This window comes from Hyla sarda, chromosome 8 (assembly GCF_029499605.1).
Source record: "Hyla sarda isolate aHylSar1 chromosome 8, aHylSar1.hap1, whole genome shotgun sequence".
NCBI classification, from domain to species: domain Eukaryota; kingdom Metazoa; phylum Chordata; class Amphibia; order Anura; family Hylidae; genus Hyla; species Hyla sarda.
In genome coordinates, this window is record NC_079196.1 from 175,367,010 (window position 1) to 175,386,205 (window position 19,196).

Consider the following 19,196-nt stretch of genomic DNA (forward strand, 5'->3'; position numbering starts at 1 on the left):
TTCCTGAGTTTAATGTGTTAAGTCATAAAGGATCTGATCAATTTTGACAAGGGACAAATTGTGATGACTAGACAACTGGACCAGAGCATCTCCAAAACAGCAGGTTAGTATCTACTCAATGTGAAGGACAACATGTGACAGTATCATTGATTTGTGACCTGATCCTACAGAAGAGCTACTGATCCAGAAGTTACTGGAAAAGTCCCTGCTTGCTATGATAGAGAAGTGTCAGATACCACAGAGCATTGCAGCTTGCTGTGTAACTGCAGACCAGTCATAGTGCCCATACTGACCCCTGTCAACAAAAGTGCCTCCATGGGCATGTGAGAATCAGAACTTGACCATAGAGCAGTGTTTCCCAACCAGGGGGCCTCCAGCTGTGGCCAAACTACAACTCCCAGCATGCCCGGACAGCAAAGGCTGTCCGGGCATGCTGGGAGTTGTAGTTTGGCCACAGCTGGAGGCACCCTAGTTGGGAAACACTGCTATAGAGCAATGGAAGAAGGCAGCCCAGTCAGTTGAGTCTGCTACATGGCAATCCCTCCATCCTATCATACTTCCTCATAAATTAAAATTGCATCCTTTTCTTTCTAGTTTTCAAAACCGAAGAGCACAGCGTGATATCGTAGGGGGTGACCACTTCAATTGCCATTTTGGTTCAATTCTGCAGACAACAGGCCTGGAGTACCGGGACTTCATTCACATCTGCTTCCATAACAGGGTAAGACAGCAGCAGCAGGTAACATGAATAGTGTACATCGCTGCGGAATCTGTGTGCTCTATAGAAATAAAGAATTCTTAGTATTTTTAATTGGATTTCATTCTCTGTTGTAGATTTATGAAATCCCATTTTTTGTTGCACTTGATCACAAAACAGAAGCCATCTTGGTATCTATAAGAGGAACGCTATCCCTTCAGGTAATTGATGGTCTGGGGAACAATACTTGTATATGCACCTGTGTAGCTTCTGATTCCTTTAGCTCTGGACATATATATTCCGTTTAAAAGTACGTTGACACATGCATATTTTTGCTGCAGCAGATCTGCTGTAAAAATACGCACGTGTAAATGTACTCTAACTGTAGCTTTGTAATGTGTTGTACTTTCCAAATATATGGGCTTACCTATGGTTTTTGTATTGGTGTAGAAATAGATATTTTAAATTCATTATAGATTATAATATAGGGGGTGAATAGTAAAGTAGTAATCTTTGCAGATGATACTAAACTCTGTAAAGCGGTAAACACAATAGAGGACAGGGCACTGTTACAAATGGATCTGGATAGGTTGGAGGTTTGGGCTGCGAAGTAGCAGATGAGGTTTAACACTAATAAATGTAAGGTAATGCACATGGGGAGGAAAAATCCGGGCTGGGGTAATGTATTAAATGGGAGAACACTTGGGACGACTGACATGGAAAAGGACTTGGGAGTTTTAGTTAACAGTAAATTTAGCTGTAGTGACCAGTGTCGGGCAGCTGCTGCCAATGCAAATAAAATCATGGGGTGCATCAATAGGGGCATAGATGCCCACGACAAGGAAATAATTCTACCGCTCTACAAATCACTAGTCAGACCACACATGGAATACTGTGTACAGTACTGGGCACCAGTGTACAAGAAAGATATAGTGGAGCTGGAGAGGGTTCAAAGATGGGCAACCAGAGTAATACGGGGAATGGGAGGACTACAGTACACAGAAAGATGATCAGCAATTAGGGTTATTTAGTTTAGGAAAAAGAAGGCCTAGGGGCGACCTAATAACTATGAGATCTCTCTCATGATCTATTTATACCCAGGATTGTATCTATAACAAGGGGGCATCCTCTACGTTTAGAGGAAAGAAGGTTTCTACACCAGGACAGACGGGGGTTCTTTACTGTAAGAGCAGTGAGACTATGGAATTCTCTCCCGGAGGAGATGGTCATGGTGAAGTCTGTAATAGAGTTCAAAACTGGTCTGGATGCATTTTTGGAGAATAATAACATTACAGGTTATGTATATTAGATTTATATGGACAGAAGGTTGATCCAGGGATTTATTCTGATGCCATATTTGGAGTTGGGAAGGAATTTTTACCTCTAGTATGAGGGTTTTTTCCTTCCTCTGGATCAACTCAGTAGGGACTCATTAGGGATATAGGTTGAACTTGATGGACTCTGGTCTTTTTTCAACCTTATGAACTATGTTACTATAGGGATGATTGGGCAGTGCCTTATTTGTGTGTAGCTGTGCTTGATCCCATTCATTTACATATTATGGCATTTTCACTAACCCGGATTTCTACCCTTTGTAGGATGTTCTGACGGACCTGTCAGCAGACTGCGAGAATCTGCACACAGATGGGGTGGATGGAGACTGCTTTTCACACAAGGTAAAGGTCTTGTCCATTCAGTCATTGTGGTTCTGTGATTTATACAAGACCTGCTGTACAAAGCTTTGTGTCTGCCATTTAAAGGGGTTATCCAGGAAAAAAACTTTTCTTTTTATATATATCAACTGACTCCAGAAAGTTAAACAGATTTGTGAATTACTTCTATTAAAAAATCTGAATCCCTTCAGTACTTGAGCTGCTGAAGTTGAGTTGTTCTTTTCTGTCTAGGTGCTCTCTGATTATACCTGTCTCGGGAACTGTCCAGAGTAGAAGCAAATCCCCATAGCAAACCTCTTCTACTCTGTGCAGTTCCCGAGACTGACAGAGGTGTCAGCAGAGAGCACTGTTGCCAGACAGAAAAGAACAACTCAACTTCAGCAGCTGATAATTATTGGAAGGATTAAGATTTTTTAATAGAAGTAATTTACAAATCTGTTTAACTTTCTGGAGCCAGTTGATATTGGAAAAAAAGTTGTTGTTTTTTTCCCCTGCATAACCCCTTTAACCTTTCACTTTCCTGTATAAGGAGGGAGTCAAGGAAACTCTTATTGAGGCTGCTGTGTGCAGGCATCTTGTAGTTATAGAGCTTAGATAGCTGCATCACCTCTTCCCTGTCATGGCTGGATTTACTTTTCTCATGTTTGTGGAACATAATCTGTAAGATTGATTCCTATTGTTTTTTTTAGGGTATATCACAGGCTGCAAGTTACATCTACAGGAGGCTTATAAATGATGGCATATTGAACCAGGCGTTCACTGTCGCTCCAGTAAGTGCTTACTCCCCTAGACGTGATCGGGTTTGTCTGTCCATTACACTGCAGCATTCTCTCTCCAACCTTTTTTTTATATATATTTCTCTGGCCAGGAATACAATCTTGTCATTATCGGACATAGCTTGGGGGCAGGAACAGCGGCTGTGTTGGCTGTGCAGCTTCGGAGTTCCTTTCCTACTCTCAAATGCTATGCATTCTCACCACCAGGGGGCCTTTTCAGGTAAGACTATGAAACTATGAAATCTGTGACACCATCACAGTCCATTAAATAATCTACAGTACCATTCATCTGGTATTAAAGGAATAAAGAAAGATTATTACTGTGCTCATAACGAGAATTACAGGACTAGAGATTAGTCCAACACTTTTCCAGCCATTTGCGGTGACCTGGTGGTCTTGCATTATAGGGAAAAGTTGATCGCAAGCCCGCAGTCTGCCCATTTGAGGTGCTTTCTGCATCATCTATGAGTTACATGGTTCAAATATAGTCACTGGCACATCGCCTCATACAGTGACACTACCTGCTCTTTTATATAGTTATAAGAACATAACTTCCAAAAGTGTTACCAGTCGCAGGTCCTTCATACACCACACCGCCTACTGCCCCATTTCTACATTCTAGTAGACTTAGTTTTCCAGGCTCTTCTGGTCCTAATTGATATACGCTGGCACAGTGCAGCATTGCTTTTCTTAAACAATGAAGATCTCCATTAATAATTAAAGGAAACCTGTTACCATGAAAATGCCATCATATCTATCAGTGTCATGTTAAAGAGCAGGAAGAGCTGAGCAGATTAATACAGTCACGGCCGTAAATGTTGGCACCACCTGAAATTTTTCTAGAAAATGAAGTATTTCTCACAGAAAAGGATTGCAGTAACACATGTTTTGCTATACACATGTGTATTAGAACTAAACCAAAAAAAGGGAGGAAAAAAAGCAAATTGGACATAATGTCACACCAAACTCCAAAAATGGGCTGGACAAAATTATTGGCACCCTTTCAAAATTGTGGGAAAACGAGATTGTTTCAAGCATGTGATGCCCCTTTAAATTCACCTGGGGCAAGTAACAGGTGTGGGCAATATAAAAATCACACCTGAAAGCAGATAAAAAGGAGAGAAGTTCACTTAGTCTTTGCATTGTGTGTCTGTGTGTGCCACACTAAGCATGGACAACAGAAAGAGGAGAAGAGAACTGTCTGAGGACTTGACAACCAAAACTGGGGAAAAATATCAACAATCTCAAGGTTACAGGTCAATCTTTAGAGATCTAGATTTGCCTTTCTCCACAGTGCGCAACATTATCAAGAAGTTTTCCACCCATGGCACTGTAGCCTACAAAGAAAAGAACACAGTACCTATAGTGAAATATGGTGGAGGTTCAATGATGATTTGGGGTTGTTTTGCTGCCTCTGGCACTGGGTGCCTTGAATGTGTACAAGGCATCATGAAATCTGAGGATTACCAATGGATTTTGGGTCGCACTGTACAGCCCAGTGTCAGAAAGCTGGGTTTGCATCTGAGATCTTGGGTCTTCCAACAGGACAATGACCCCAAACATACCTCAAAAGCCCCCAGAAATGGATGACAATAAAGCGCTGGAGAGTTCTGAAGTGACCAACAATGAGTCCAGATCTAAATCCCATTGAACACCTGTGGAGAGATCTTAAAATTGCTCTTGGGAAAAGGCGCCTTCCAATAAGAGACCTGGAGCAGTTTGCAAAGGAAGAGTGGTCCAACATTCTGGCTGAGAGGTGTAAGAAGCTTATTGATGGTTATAGGAAGCAACTGATTTCAGTAATTTTTTCCAAAGGGTGTGCAACCAAATATTAAGTTAGGGGTGCCAATAATTTTGTCCAGACCATTTTTGGAGTTTTGTGTGACATTTTGTCCAATTTGCTTTTTTTCCTCTCTTTTTTTGGTTTAAACCTGTGTATAGCAAAACATGTGTTACTGCAATCCTTTTCTGTGAGAAGTACTTCAAAATTTCAGGGGTGCCAACATTTATGCTCATGATTGTATATATCTGCAGGAAAAAGATTCTGCATAATATGTAACTTATTAATTGATATCTCAAATCTTTCCATGCTTAAGAACTCCAAAGGGACATCCTATCATTAAATGACATTGTCCACTGGACACCTAAGAATATAAAGAGCAGGGATATCATTCAAGTTACAATTTATACCGCATTTTTCCCCACAAAGATGAATATTAAAGGGGTACTCCGCTGCTCAGCGGTTGGAACAAACTGTTCCGAACGCTGGACCCGGAAGCTTGTGAGGTCATAGCCCCGCCCCCTCATGACATCACGCCCGCCCCCTCCCATAGACGTGCATTGAGGGGGCGGGGTGTGACGACATGAGGGGGTGGGGCTATGACATCACGAGCTCCCTGCGCCGGTTCCAAACGCTGAGCAGCAGATTATACCTTTAATCTGCTCATCTCTCCCAACCCAGTTGCACACTGCTGTGTATCTCTGGCCACTATCGTATCTAAGCGGAATAAAACGTTTCTTTAGAAGCTTGCCATTCATCACCTTGTCAAGAATTATCTCCAGACTCCTCTCTCCCAAGGGATAAGATGGGCACTGCCAAGATCCAATGGAACTGCAGTGTAGTGTATAACAGATTTATTTAAAAGTATTAATAAATCTATGTTTTAAGTTTAATAAATCTGTTATCTTACGCTTCACTGCGGTTTCACCGGATCTTGGCAGAGCCCATCTTATCCCTTGGGAGCGAGGAGTCTGGAGAGATATTACTTGTCAATTACACCTTGAGTGAGTGTATGATCCATCCACCATTTTTATTGATCACGTGTTGTGCCTTCATCTTTAGTGTGTGCTCTAATTCACATTTTGCTTATATTGCTCCTTGTTGTTTGTTTTATTCTTTTGTGGTTTTAACTTTTTCTTTTTTCTCTTAGCAAAGCTCTTGCTGATTATTCCAAGAGTTTCATCATCTCGATAATAGTCGGGAAAGATCTGGTGCCTAGGTAATATACCTTGTATAGTAATAAAGTATTTTTGCCATAAGATATATATATATATATATATATATAATATAACTGAGCCCATGTGTAGCATACATTTCCATACAATGGGCATCCAACAGTGTTCTGATGGCTCATCTGCACTTGGATCCGTACAGAAATGGTGGACCCACTGTTTCCCCTGACTGTTTTTACACTCCTATGACTGTGCTTCCTGGCGCATCCCACACTAGCAAAACCACTGCGCAAGATGCTGTCATACACATAATTATCATAGAAGAGACACGGTTACCTGCACTCACCGCTAGCCTTAAAGGGGTACTCCGGTGCTTAGACATCTTATCCCCTATCCAAAGGATAGGGGATAAGATGCCTGATCGTGGGAGTCCCGCCGCTGGGGACCCCCGTGATCATGCACGCTTCACCCCGTTTGTAATCAGTCCCCGGAGCGTGTTCACTCCGGGACTGATCACCGGCGAATACAGGGCGGGCGGTGTGTGACGTCACGTTCCGCCCCTCAATGCAAGCATACGGGATGGGGGCGTGATAGCTGTCACGCCCCCTCCCATAGGCTTGCATTGAGGGACAGAGCGTGACTTCACACGGGGGCAGGGGCGTGATGTCACACGCTGCCCGCCCTGTAGTTGCCGGTAATCAGTCGCAGAGTGAACACGCCGGAGTGAACTGCTTCAACTGCTCACACGGACATCACCGGTTCCACACCTGATGCAGGGCGCTCAGAGGCGACTGCCAGTGGTTTCGTGCTGTGTGCACTTCTTCCAGTCCCGTACAAGGCCAGAAGGAGCGCACACAGCGCAAAAACAGTGACAGTCTGGAACCGGTGATGTCCGTGTGAGCAGTTGAAGCAGAGTCGGCCGACAGAAGCCTAGCGGTGAGTGCGGGTAACTGTGTCTCTTCTATTCTATTTGTATTTAGTGACTTAGTTCTTTCTCGTTCCCAAATTGGAGAGCGAAGAACAGTCCTCTAGGTATATAAATTATGATGCTTATATGAGATATGACCAATATAAATAGATATGACCAGTATTGGATGAATAGGAATTTAATAATAAAATAAAATACATATAACAGGTCGACAGGGCCCTTGCCGGGGATACCAAATGATTATAGAATAAAACAAATTATAAGAGAAAAAAATATAATAAAAAATTGTTTAATTAAAAATAAAAAAATGTAGACCTCAAAACCACTAGTGACTATATGGCAGTCCAGAGTTGAATAAAAGTTCAGAATGAATGTCCCAAATATAGATGGGTGATTATAGTATTAAGATCTCTGGCATCACAGGTTAATAGTATATTATGATCATTGGCATCACAGGTATTATTATAAAGATGGATATTGTGCCGTTTAGCATAAAATATTAATGAACCGGTGCACTGCACCACTCACCACCCGTGAAGGACTCCGTTCCGAGGGTCGCACGATGTTCCGGCAGTCTGGCACGGACCAGCGGCCGGCCTAGTTGGAGGACTACATAGATGACAGTAGTCGCGTCCTGACGTCCTCAGGTGACGGTCCTACGGAGTGGCACAGGTAGGCAGCTGGCCGAAGGTGACGGGGTGTTGGGGTGAGTGTTTGGAGTGCGGCGTCCTCGTGGATGGAATTGAGGAAAGCGCGCTGCTTGAGGGGTCCAGAAATGAGGGTATTGCAGCTGTTGAGAATAGATATTAGAGGAAATAGTCCATATAAAGTCTATTTGCGGAGTGGTATGAGGTCAGGTAATCCTTAACAAGCCAAATGCGTTTCGGGGTGTCCCCTTCTTCAGTGGCAGTGTGTGTGGTTCCCAGCACTGCCAGACCCGCACACTCAGGACTTCGGTCTCCCGCTGTGATTGAGGGACCGCTGCCCAGTGACCCTGACTACTTCATAACAATAGTGCCACTATACCTTTTGAAGTAATATACACAGAATTATGGTATAGAGGCTTCTTCACTAAAGGTGGCCAAACGGCAGACGCTCATGAGGTGACGTGATCGCTCAGAATTAGTAGGGGCGCTGCTGCTGAACTCTTCTGGCAGTTTATCTTCCCAAAAATAAAAGAATCAGGCGCTTAAACTTCAATGTGGTTGATCCTACTCTTCCCCGATATCATCTGTTGGGGAAGAGTCAAGAGTCCTCCATATACATTAGATGGTCAGATACTCCTGCCAAAGTTACCCGGTGTGGTCAACACATGCAGGTTTTCACTAGCCAGAAGTCCTGGAATATAAGTCATGAAAACACCTGCTTGTTGTTTTTGGTGATACTTTCTGAGCTTGCTCTGACCTTTTAAACTGCTTCAGGGGCTAATACACTTTTATAAAAATCCGCTGGGGGTCTGGTATAGTAAAAATATGGAATGGAAGCTTCAGGGGACCAGGGTAGGTAAGTGTAATTTAGTTATTTTTACTAGCTCCACCCCCCAGCGGCATAAAAAGCATTTAATTATTCTGAACGTTATTAGCGGCCATAGAAATCTAAGGACAAAGTAAAGCATATAAAATAAGCAAGACTGCAGCTAAACAGGCAGCAAACAAGGAAAGCTCTGCTCAGGCAAGAAGGATACCGAATTCAACCAGAATGAGAATTTTGACAGGTAACTTTCTGAATATGGGGCCATAGGGGTACATGTAGTAATATAACCCTGCAAGAGTGGGAAATTATTTAAGTATTAAAGGGGTATTCCAGGGAAAAAAACTTTTTTTTTTTTTTTATATCAACTGGATCCAGAAAGTTAAACAGATTTGTAAATTACTTCTATTAAAAAATCTTAATCCTTTCAATAATTATCAGCTGCTGAAGTTGAGTTGTTCTTTTCTGTCTGGCAGTGCTCTCTGCTGACATCTCTGCTTGTCTCGGGAACTACACAGAGTAGAAGAGGTTTGCTATGGGGATTTGCTTCTAAACTGCGCGGTTCCCGAGACAGGTGTCATCAGAGAGCACTTAGACAGAAAAGAACAACTCAACTTCAGCAGCTCATAAGTACTGAAAGGATTAAGATTTTTTAATAGAAGTAATTTACAAATCTGTTTAACTTTCTGGAGCCAGTTGGTATATAAAACATTTTTTTTTCCTGGATAACCCCTTTAAAGTACGTTAGAAGGTTACATTTTTGTATGGTAATTTAGGGGCATTAAAGGGGTACTCCGCTGCTCAGCGTTTGGAACAAACTGTTCCGAATGTTGGAGCCGGCGCCGGGAGCTTGTGACGTCACGCCCTCTCCCATAGACTTGCATTGAGGGGCGGGCGTAACATCATGGGGGGCGGGGCTATAATGTCACAAGCTCCCGGCACCAGCGTTCGGAACAGTTTGTTCCAAACGCTGTGCAGCGGAGTACCTCTTTAAGCTTGTCTCATTAACTGTCGTGTATTTTTTCTCTACAGACTGAGCTTACCCAACATGGAAGATCTGAAGAACCGAATAATGAGGATGGTGGTGAACTGTAACCGCCCCAAGGTATGAGCCTGCGTACTGTGTGCAGAGCAGCATTGGGTGAAGTCTGGGGCTCAACTAGAAAATGTCCAGCGTATGTGTAATGGGATGCCAGGTCATTGGGGGCCATGGAAGATTCACAGTTTCGTACGTTCATAGAAAAGAGACTCCAGTAATTGTTAATATCTTCTCTTTGATTCTCCTCAGTATCAGATCCTGCTGCGGGGATGTTGGTACGAAATATTCGGTGGTGATCCAGATAACTTCCCTACAGAACTGGATGGCCGAAATATGTCATCTCTAACACAACCATTGCTGGCAGAGCAAACCTTAATGGTTCAGAAATCCACGTCATACAGTACCCTAATAGATGGGTCTCCGCTCGATTCCCCTCGCTATCCTCATCTGTATCTGCCAGGGAAGATCATCCATATAACAGAAGACAGCAGATCAGGATGGTAAGTGTCTCCCGTCATTGCATGGAATGAGAACACAATAAGCAGCCTCTCCGAAGCCCAAAAGGGTCGACAACTGAGAAAACTATGATCGCCTGCTCAGAAATCAGAAGAAAACTTTTTTTTTTTTTTTTGTAATCTTCACATCTGCATTGTGGTTTCTGTTATAAAAAGATACCATGGTGCAGTGCTGGATCCATCACATGGCAGCATGGAACCAATGGTGCTGGGTGGATGCCATCAACTCATAAGAGTCTATCACGTGACCGCCTACGTGTCTGTCATATTTGACATCTTTTTTTCCATCAAAGTCATGATCTCTGATGGAGGCTCTTAGTGGTGACTACAATGCAGATATGAACAGCGCCTAATTCATACATAGCATTTGATATCTGGTTTTATAGGCTAGGCAATTTAAAGCCCTGTGCACAATAGTCATTTTTCTAAATCATATTCATTTTGAATCTGGCGCCTAAATGCCTTAACTGAGACGGTGTTCTCCAACCGCTGTCCGGGCAGGCTGGGAGTTGTAGTTTTGCAAAAGATGGAGGTCCACAGTTAGAATGTAACATTCTAATACAATGGTTTTCAAATACAGTGGTCCCTCAAGTTAAAATATTGATTGGTTCCAGGACGACCATTGTATGTTAAAAGGGTACTCCGCCCCTAGACATCTTATCCCCTATCCAAAGGATAGGGTATAAGATGTCTGATCGCAGGGGTCCCGCCACTGGGGACCCCTGGGATCTCCGCTGCGGCACCCCGCTGTCATGACTGCACAGAGCAAAGTTGCTCTGTGTGTAATGACGGGCGATACAGGGGCCGGAGCACGGCTCCACCCCCTCGTGATGTCATGGACCACCCCCTCAGTACAGGTTTATGGGAGGGGGCATGGCAGCTGTCACGCCCCCTCCCATAGACTTGAATTAAGGGGGTGGACCATAATGGCTGGATCTGTAATGTCACAATGCTCCGGCCCCTGTATCGCCCGTCATTACGCACAGAGCAAGTTTGCTCTGTGCAGACATGACAGCGGGGTGCCGCAGCGGAGATCCCAGGGGTCCCAAGTGGCGGGACCCCTGCGATCAGACATCTTATCTCCTATCCTTTGGATAGGGAATAAGATGTCTAGGGGCGGAGTACCCCTTTAAGACCGTAACTGTATGGAAACCTGAATAATCTAGAAAGATATGAGGATCCGATATAAAAGGCTCCTAGAACATTGCCATTATTAGTGAAGCATATAAGGCAGTAGAATCACTGTCACAGTGTGCATACATGAGAGAGGCAAAAAATTAAACATAATTAAAACTAGGAGAAAGGAGACAACGTGGATATATGATCACGAAGGTGTACTATGAGAGCCTGGAAGCCTGGAGGCAGTAATGTAAACCTTTCCCACTAAGGGAAAAGAAATATGTTAAAACCAGGCTCCCACAAGACATCCACGATCATCGCGTCATACTCACAGGGAGGATCACCCACAACCCCTACGCCGTTTCGCTACCCGCTTCGTCAGGGAGTATCTGGGTCTTGGCTGGGAAAGTAATTTATACTAGAGAGGACCAATCAAAGTTTACAATAAAATTACCTGGTTAAGAGCAGCTGTGTTCCTAGACGCCGCACATCGCGGTCGCCAGCGGCATCTTTGACTCTTGGGCGCATGTATGGAAACCTGGTAATTGGTTCTAAAGCCTCAAAATGTCATCCAAAAATAATGAGGATTAAAGTAAAATAAGTGAATAACTAATACAGGTAAAGAAAGTCCTTACATATCAAAGTAATAAAGATCTTCTGGGAGCTGTAATCACTGTCTATATAGAGGACAGGAGCTTCTTTAAGGTCCTGTATAGTAAACAGTGTCCTAAAAAAGTAATGTAATATAGCTGCCCTCACCTGGTGTCCAAAGGAGACGCTAACCCTGGCCCAGGCAAAGAGTACAGAACATGAAATACCTCCCTGTACTGTAGGGGGCGCTACCAGACACCAGTCAGTGCATAGGCTTCAGTAATTCAGGGGTTTTACCAGTGAATGCCCATTCTGATTGGTCAGTTCTTCCAGCCATTGCAGATCTGTACTGTCCGTAGCATTGTATGATGAGTCTGGTTTCCGGAAAAGACCATTTGTATGTTGAAAATATTGAAACCTGAGGCCACTGTAAATTGAGGGATCACTGTACATAACTGAATTCACAGGAAAGCTCTTAATGTAGTAGTTGGGGTAATAGTTATTATGTATACAGTGTATACAGTACTACATAGTTACTACCCAAAGTAATGGATAGGTCCAGAGCAGTATCTCGTGCAATAAACTTCTTTATTTCAACATTTACCGGTACAGGATACAAAGTAATGCGTTTCAGCCAGGTAAACTAGCCTTAAGGCTGAAACGCGTTACTTTGTATCCTGTACCGGTTGGTGTTGAAATAAAGAAGTTTATTGCACGAGATAGTGCTGTGGACCTATCCATTTCTTTGAATACTTTCGTTGGTGTTAGTTCACACCAGTCCGGGCGCGGACCCTGGCATTAAGGAGTGAGCTGAAACCATCTCTGTCTTGTTTTACATAGTTTCTATATCATTGGTCAGTCACTGGTTTACTGTAGGTATCTAATCCTTGTGTGCTCCTTTTTACAGTCTCTGTTTTTCGGATGTGAAGTACAGTGCACGGTGGTCAAAAGAGACTTCATTCAGCAGCATTTACATCAGCCCCAGGATGATCACAGACCACATGCCGGACATTATACTGAGCGCGCTGAGGAGCCTGTGTCAGGAGAGAGCCGGCTGTGGGCCCTGCCAGACACCACCACACAACTTTCCTACAAATCAGATCTAAGCCATGGTGCAGGCTGTGCCCCCCTGACACGTCTCTGGGGTGACAGAAATAACAAAATAACCTTCTCTTTACTACAGAACCATGGGAAATGATCCTGTGACAAGAAACGCACTCAAGTTTGGTTGTATTTTGCACAATCCTATCTGTTGTGGATGGTTGAGTTTAAAGGGGTACTCCTGCCCTAATACATCTTATCCCCTATCCAAAGATAAGATGTCTGGTTGCGGGGGGCCCGCCACTGGGGACCCCCGCAATCTGGCATGGCGCTCTCCGCAGCGCTGGAGGCTCCAAATGTGTAGCATCACGCCCCCCTCCCATATAGTTGCATTGAGGGGGCGGAGTCGTCACGTCACGATACTCCGGCCCCGTGGTCGTCGCGCTACACATTTGGAGCCTCCAGCGCTGCGGAGAGCTCACAAAGGTGGGACAGATTGCGGGGGTCCCAAGGCGTGACCCCCTCGACCAGACATCTTATTCCCTATCCTTTTGGATAGGAGATAAGATGTATTAGGGCCGGAGTACCCCTTTAATAATTCTATTGTGAAGGGAACAGTTTTAGTGTTTTCTGTGAAATGGAAGGAAAGAGCAAAGATTGTCCAAAACTTTCTTTACGTCCTATAAGGGTTTACTGATTTTGTCTACCAACTAAAGCTTAATCTCTGTACAAAGACGTCCATATGACTTTCTAATAATATTTTTGTATCCGTGTTCAAGATCTCTGCTTGCAGTCAGTGAGAAAGAACTTTCATATTTACATCCAGAAGCTACAGACCTGCTCTCCTGGCTAGGTATCCACAGCACAATGCTTTGCTACAATGTATCAGTCTGGAGTCCAGCCTCAGGTCACATCTGCGTTGACGCTCGGTTCACTGAACAGGAGGACGTGAGGGGGGAACCTGCAATTCGGTGGTCACCAGATGGAAAATCAGATGGACAGCATTAAAGCCAATGGGACCTGTTGGTGACCGTTTAGATTTAGTTTTCTTTACTCCCAAATGGAGTTCCTACACAGATGTAAAGCCCTTACAGAGCAGTGTTTTCCAAACAGTGTGCCTCCAGCTGTTGCAAAACTACAACTCCCAGCATCCCCGGACAGCCAGAGGCTGTCCGGGGATGCTGGGAGTTGTAGTTTTGCAACAGCTGGAGGCACACTGTTTGGAAAACACTGGCCTAGATAGAACATTTTTAGTATTTGCTTCTTAGATGAGAAGAGGACCTGATCCATATGCTGTCAGTGAATAAGAGCAAACAGAGATCTTGAAAATGGTGAAAAAACACAAAGGGGGGAATTTATCATTTGTGCCTTTTTCCCTCTCCACGTTTCGAGCTTGACAAGATCAAATGGGCTAAATGTCCCCTAATATCATGAGACACCTGAGGAAATTAACACATTTTTTATATTTTTTTACATTTTTTTTGCTGCAGTAGATTTCTATGAAACCCATTTAGTAGAGGAAGATGGGGGGGGGGGGGGGGGGAGAATTATATTATATATTATAAAAAAAATAAAAAATAAATACAAACCTTACTCCGACTAAGCCATGTCCCCCCCCCTCCCCAACAGAAAAATTGGCAAGCAAAACCCAAGTCCAACCAAAAATGGCACACATGCAAAATACATATGCTAAAGTAATGAAAAAATGGCTCAAATTACGGAAAAATATATACAAAATAAGAGCAATGAAAAATTCCCCCCCTCCCCCTAAAGTATATTAGAAAGTGGTAGAATGTTTTATTTGTTCAATGATTTAAGCTTTTATTTAGGAAAAATGAGCAGGAAGAACAGGCTGGGATTTACGTGTCGGCCATGCAGGCTTGTGTGTTACATATGGTGAGTGTGTGAAATGTTTTATGTGAATGTGCAGGCATGTGTGTAATGTATTCTGAGAGCGGGTGCTCATTTTTAAGGTTATAACCCATAGCAACCAGTTTACTATTTCTCGGTCATTGCTTGGAATATGACAGCACAAACCTCCTTATAGCACCTTTTTTTTTTTTTTTGCTTCTGCGCCAGTTTTTGTATTTGTTTCCTGATCGCTGTTTTAAAGGAATTCTTCAAAAAATACATTTATTGCGTTGTCTTTGCAACCCAGGTGCTTAGGTATACGTTATATAAAACCATACAGCAGCCCCTGTAGCCTCACGATCTGCCCTTAGGATCAGCAAAGTATAGAAGTTATATGGTGAAACAAATGCAAATCCAGTGTTCACAAAACTTTATTGAAAATGTGAGGAAAGGGCAAAGACTCTTGCTAAGGCTGGATTCACACAGACGTATTATAACCACATTTCTGGTTGCGTAGAATATGGGTGCAAGTCCTGGCCTATTGACTCGAATTGATAATTGTCAGATAAAGGGGTTATCCAGGAATTGAAAAACAGACCCAATTTCTTTCAAAGACCGTTCCCTGTCTGTCTCCAGGTTGGGTGTGGTATTACAATTTGTCTTCATTCACTTCAGTAGAACGGAGCACAACCAAACTGGAGACAGACCGGGAATGGTCTTTGAAAGAAATTAGTTCTGTTTTTCTATTCCTGAATAACCCCTTTAAGGGCCATCAGCTCCATGATTAGACCGGGAATTGCATCTATATACAAATGCTGAAATGTCTCTGTAATACACCCGTGTGAAACCGGCCTTAGATTGTAAGTTCCCTGATGATTAGCTGTGGTCCTGCTTCTGGGACCCCTGCCATATGCTAATACCTTGGGGAACCAGTCAGCAAGGGTTCAGTTTTGAAGCATTGCAAGGGAGGTCTATGGACCCCACTGGGACTCTCTCTATCACAGCACAGTATCATACTTTTTATTTTTCCTATATACTAAGATGTCATCCCTTCTATCTAGCCGGCCACCAGTTTCACCCTACTGATGGCCAAGAATAGAAGTTCGGGTAGGGCCTATAAACACAAGCTACTGGCCCCTGTAGAGATCCATTGCTCTCATCCTTCTAGAACTCCAGCACAGTGACGTGAACCAACATAGGCAGCTTTAGGTTAACTTATTAGCTAATAAATTATTGATCGAGTTACCCTTTAAATGGGCTCTGTCAGAATCCAAAGTCTTGTGTATGTTGTACATCTTGGCAAAAGAGTAAACTTTCTAATTTATTTCATTAAAAATTGCATCTCCTTTTTATAGAAATCATGGCTTATTTAAAAAAATAAAAAACAACAAAATAAAATGCATTAGAGCATAATCCTGTCCGAAAGCCGAATCAACTTAGTTCCAGCTGAAGCACAGGCAGGCACAGCGTCCAGTAAGTGAGGGTGGGAGTAGCATTCCTCTGTGCTCACTCCCGTTCTATCAGACTTTTGTATTAAAACAGAGGAGGGGGTTACAGAGCAGCCTGCAGTTATTGAATTAAGAGACCTAGCACAGCACAGCAGGCTCAGGGAGGAAGTATATGCATGGTGAGTGAGGGCGGCCTCAGTGTTTGCTTCAGACACACCCCTTCCTGAGCAGTGGATGCCAGAATGAGTGAGCAGCCAGACAGAGGGATTTGTGAGCTAAATACAGAAGCTGGACTCGTAAAAAAAGACATTTAAGGAATCTGCAAGCCCTCCTGACATCAAGGGGTTGCCATGTTGCAACCAATACAGAAATGACACCTGGCTTTTGAATACCTAGGGAAATACCACTGATGTCCCTTATTAATTATATATAGTACCAAGGAAGAAGTGGCACTCCAATGTGGTATAAAAAGTGGTTTATTCACCCATCCAGTCACAAGTGCTACGTTTCAGTCTGCTCAATGAGACCTTTCTCAAGCCTGGATGGGTGAATAAACCACTTTTTTTGCCACATTGGAGTGCCGCTTCTTCCTTGGTACTACAGTTCATGGGACATTGGGTCTTGTCCTGAGAAGTAGAGCACCCACGGGACCAAGAGTCCGAACACAGAGCTGGCTCCTCCTACTACGCCAATTATATATATATATATATATATATATATATATATATATATATATATATATATGCTATCCATTGTTCATATGGACACTACTCACAGGAACAATAGCATTATGCAGATCAGGGCAGTCAGTGCACTGGGGGGCATTACTTGGCTTCTAAGTGCACCACTACTCAATCCTATCAGCGCCGGTAAAAGCGCCTCCTGATAACTAAATCCACCATTGAGATTTGCGCAGTAACAATCTCATCGATGGTTTCAACTTCATCACTGCAGGGGAGGTTCATGAGTATACATAGGGGGCGGACATACCATATGTGCAACCTAAGCAGCTCCACAGGGGCCCAGTTGGTAAAAGGTTCCACTTCTGACCTAAGATCAGTGTAAAGGGGGATTAAAAATCAAAGGGCCCATAGATGATACCTGCACGGTGCCCTGCTGCCTTCTGTGTCCACCCCCGATCGGCTGCCTCTGAATGTACAGCCATGTCTGTTCTGTACGATAACCATCAGTGAATGAGGGCCGTACATAACCCTTCTTACACACTAAAATAAACATCCCATCCCATAAAACAAACATCCCTTTCCCATGATCCTCTTTTTGTAAACTCTTTTGCCGTGTTCATTTCTTTGTGGCTTCTTTCCACATTTCAGAGGTTTGCACCTTTTTGTGGATTGCGAATGTTGGAATTGTAATATACTACAAGTGCTATGTACATACATTGTGAATGTTCTGCTTCTGTTGTATAAACATTTCATAGAACGCTGAATAAAAGGTTTAAAAAAAATAAAATAAAAAGGAATCCATATAATCTTTGTTGTACAGACAACCTGTAATAATGCACATATGTCTGGCCCAGACACTGTGCCCAGGATACAGTAAGGTAGTCATGGTCCAAAGGGCGTATCCATGATGGCACTGATCATGGCTCTGTGGAGGGGGAAACCTTGAGGGAGCCATGACTGGAGAGTTGCCTCTCCTTTGGGTTTTGAGGGTAATGCCAGCAAAATTTTTAAAAGGTCTTTAGGCACTGACCACGTGATTATTGAAGGGAATGGGCACTAAAATCTTTTCTTGACGTTCAAGTTTTGACAGTGAGCTCACGTGCATGGGGTACTCTGCTGCTCCATTTTGTTCAGAACGTTCGGAGCTGGAGGCCGTGATTGTGAAGTCACGCCACGCCCCCTCGTGAAGTCACACCACGCCCCCTCATGAAGTCACGCCACGCCCCCTCGTGAAGTCACAACACGCCCCCTCGTGAAGTCACGCCACGCCCCCTCGTGAAGTCACAACACGCCCCCTCGTGAAGTCACGCCACACCCCCTCGTGAAGTCACGCCACACCCCCTCGTGAAGTCACGCCACGCCCCCTCGGAAAGCTACACCACATTCATTCATTGACATGAAAGGAGGGGGCATGGTGTGACATCACGAGGGGCGTAGTCATGATGTCATGGCCACTGCCGTAGGAACCCAGCACTTATTTAGAACACCGGATGGTGCGGGTGATCACGGGGGCCCCAGCAGCAGCTCCCCCCGATCAGAAATCTTATCCCCTATCCTTTTGTATAGGGAATAAGATGTCTAGTGGTGGAGTACCCCTTTTAATAGTGAAACATCAGCCGGCCCTCAGCCAAACATGCTAATCTGACATGGTTGTTTACCCGAAATGCGTTATTGGTGAAATAAATTTATTTTATTGACATTATCTCGCCTTCTGTATATCCATGAAAAGTGCAGTGCCCATAGAGGGAATTTAGCTTTTTGGTTTCTATTGTGCTCCTGCGGATCGGCACCAACCTAATCTCTGCCACCCTGTGACCAGCAGCACCTAAAGTGGTAAAGAACTTTGTACCCTTTTCTATTAGGATGATATGCGTATTTTACATAGTGTTCAGAAGAGCAGTATATACTACCTCTAATATTCCAGAATTTTTATCTCCTTTAATGCTCTGGGCACCTGTTTGTCTTTTTTCTTCCTTTACTATTAATGATGGAATGAAGGAGGGATTTTTTTTTTGCCTGCAAGATTCCTGCTAAATGTCTGAATATATATATTTTTTCCCCACATATTTTTTTACGTTTTTAGTGTCCTTTTTAACAAATGATGAGTGGAAACTTGAAGGAGTTGTGCCGTCCTCTGCTCCATCCTGAGTGGGGGCGCCCTCTGGGGCAAACATTCATACCCATTGAGTAGGTTGTGGTCCTGTGTGGTAGGCAGATGTCTTCCTTTATGACTGAATATGTTCTGGACCCCCAACTCCCAAGCAAAATAAATGAAACTGAATAATGCAAAATAAAGACACAACACATTGTAATCAGGTGTCAAATAGTCACAATTTTATTTAAAATGACAAATGACACTGAAAATGGCAAAAAATAGCTTTTCTCCCTTACATATACAGGTCCACTTCTCAAG

General features: G+C 43.5%; 1 protein-coding gene across 1 annotated transcript in view; it reads left to right on the forward strand.

Moving 5' to 3' along the window:
- The window catches only part of DAGLB (diacylglycerol lipase beta), a 33,528-nt gene extending 19,602 nt beyond the window's left edge, over window positions 1-13,926 (forward strand). Inside the window, exons 7-15 of the mRNA XM_056536167.1 lie at window positions 595-721; window positions 835-918; window positions 2,296-2,373; window positions 3,060-3,140; window positions 3,239-3,366; window positions 6,077-6,145; window positions 9,529-9,601; window positions 9,785-10,035; window positions 12,668-13,926. Coding sequence (XP_056392142.1) covers window positions 595-721; window positions 835-918; window positions 2,296-2,373; window positions 3,060-3,140; window positions 3,239-3,366; window positions 6,077-6,145; window positions 9,529-9,601; window positions 9,785-10,035; window positions 12,668-12,866 — 1,090 coding nt within the window. The 3' untranslated portion in view covers window positions 12,867-13,926. The remainder of the gene's footprint in view (window positions 1-594; window positions 722-834; window positions 919-2,295; window positions 2,374-3,059; window positions 3,141-3,238; window positions 3,367-6,076; window positions 6,146-9,528; window positions 9,602-9,784; window positions 10,036-12,667) is intronic.
- Window positions 13,927-19,196: the final 5,270 nt, after the last annotated feature.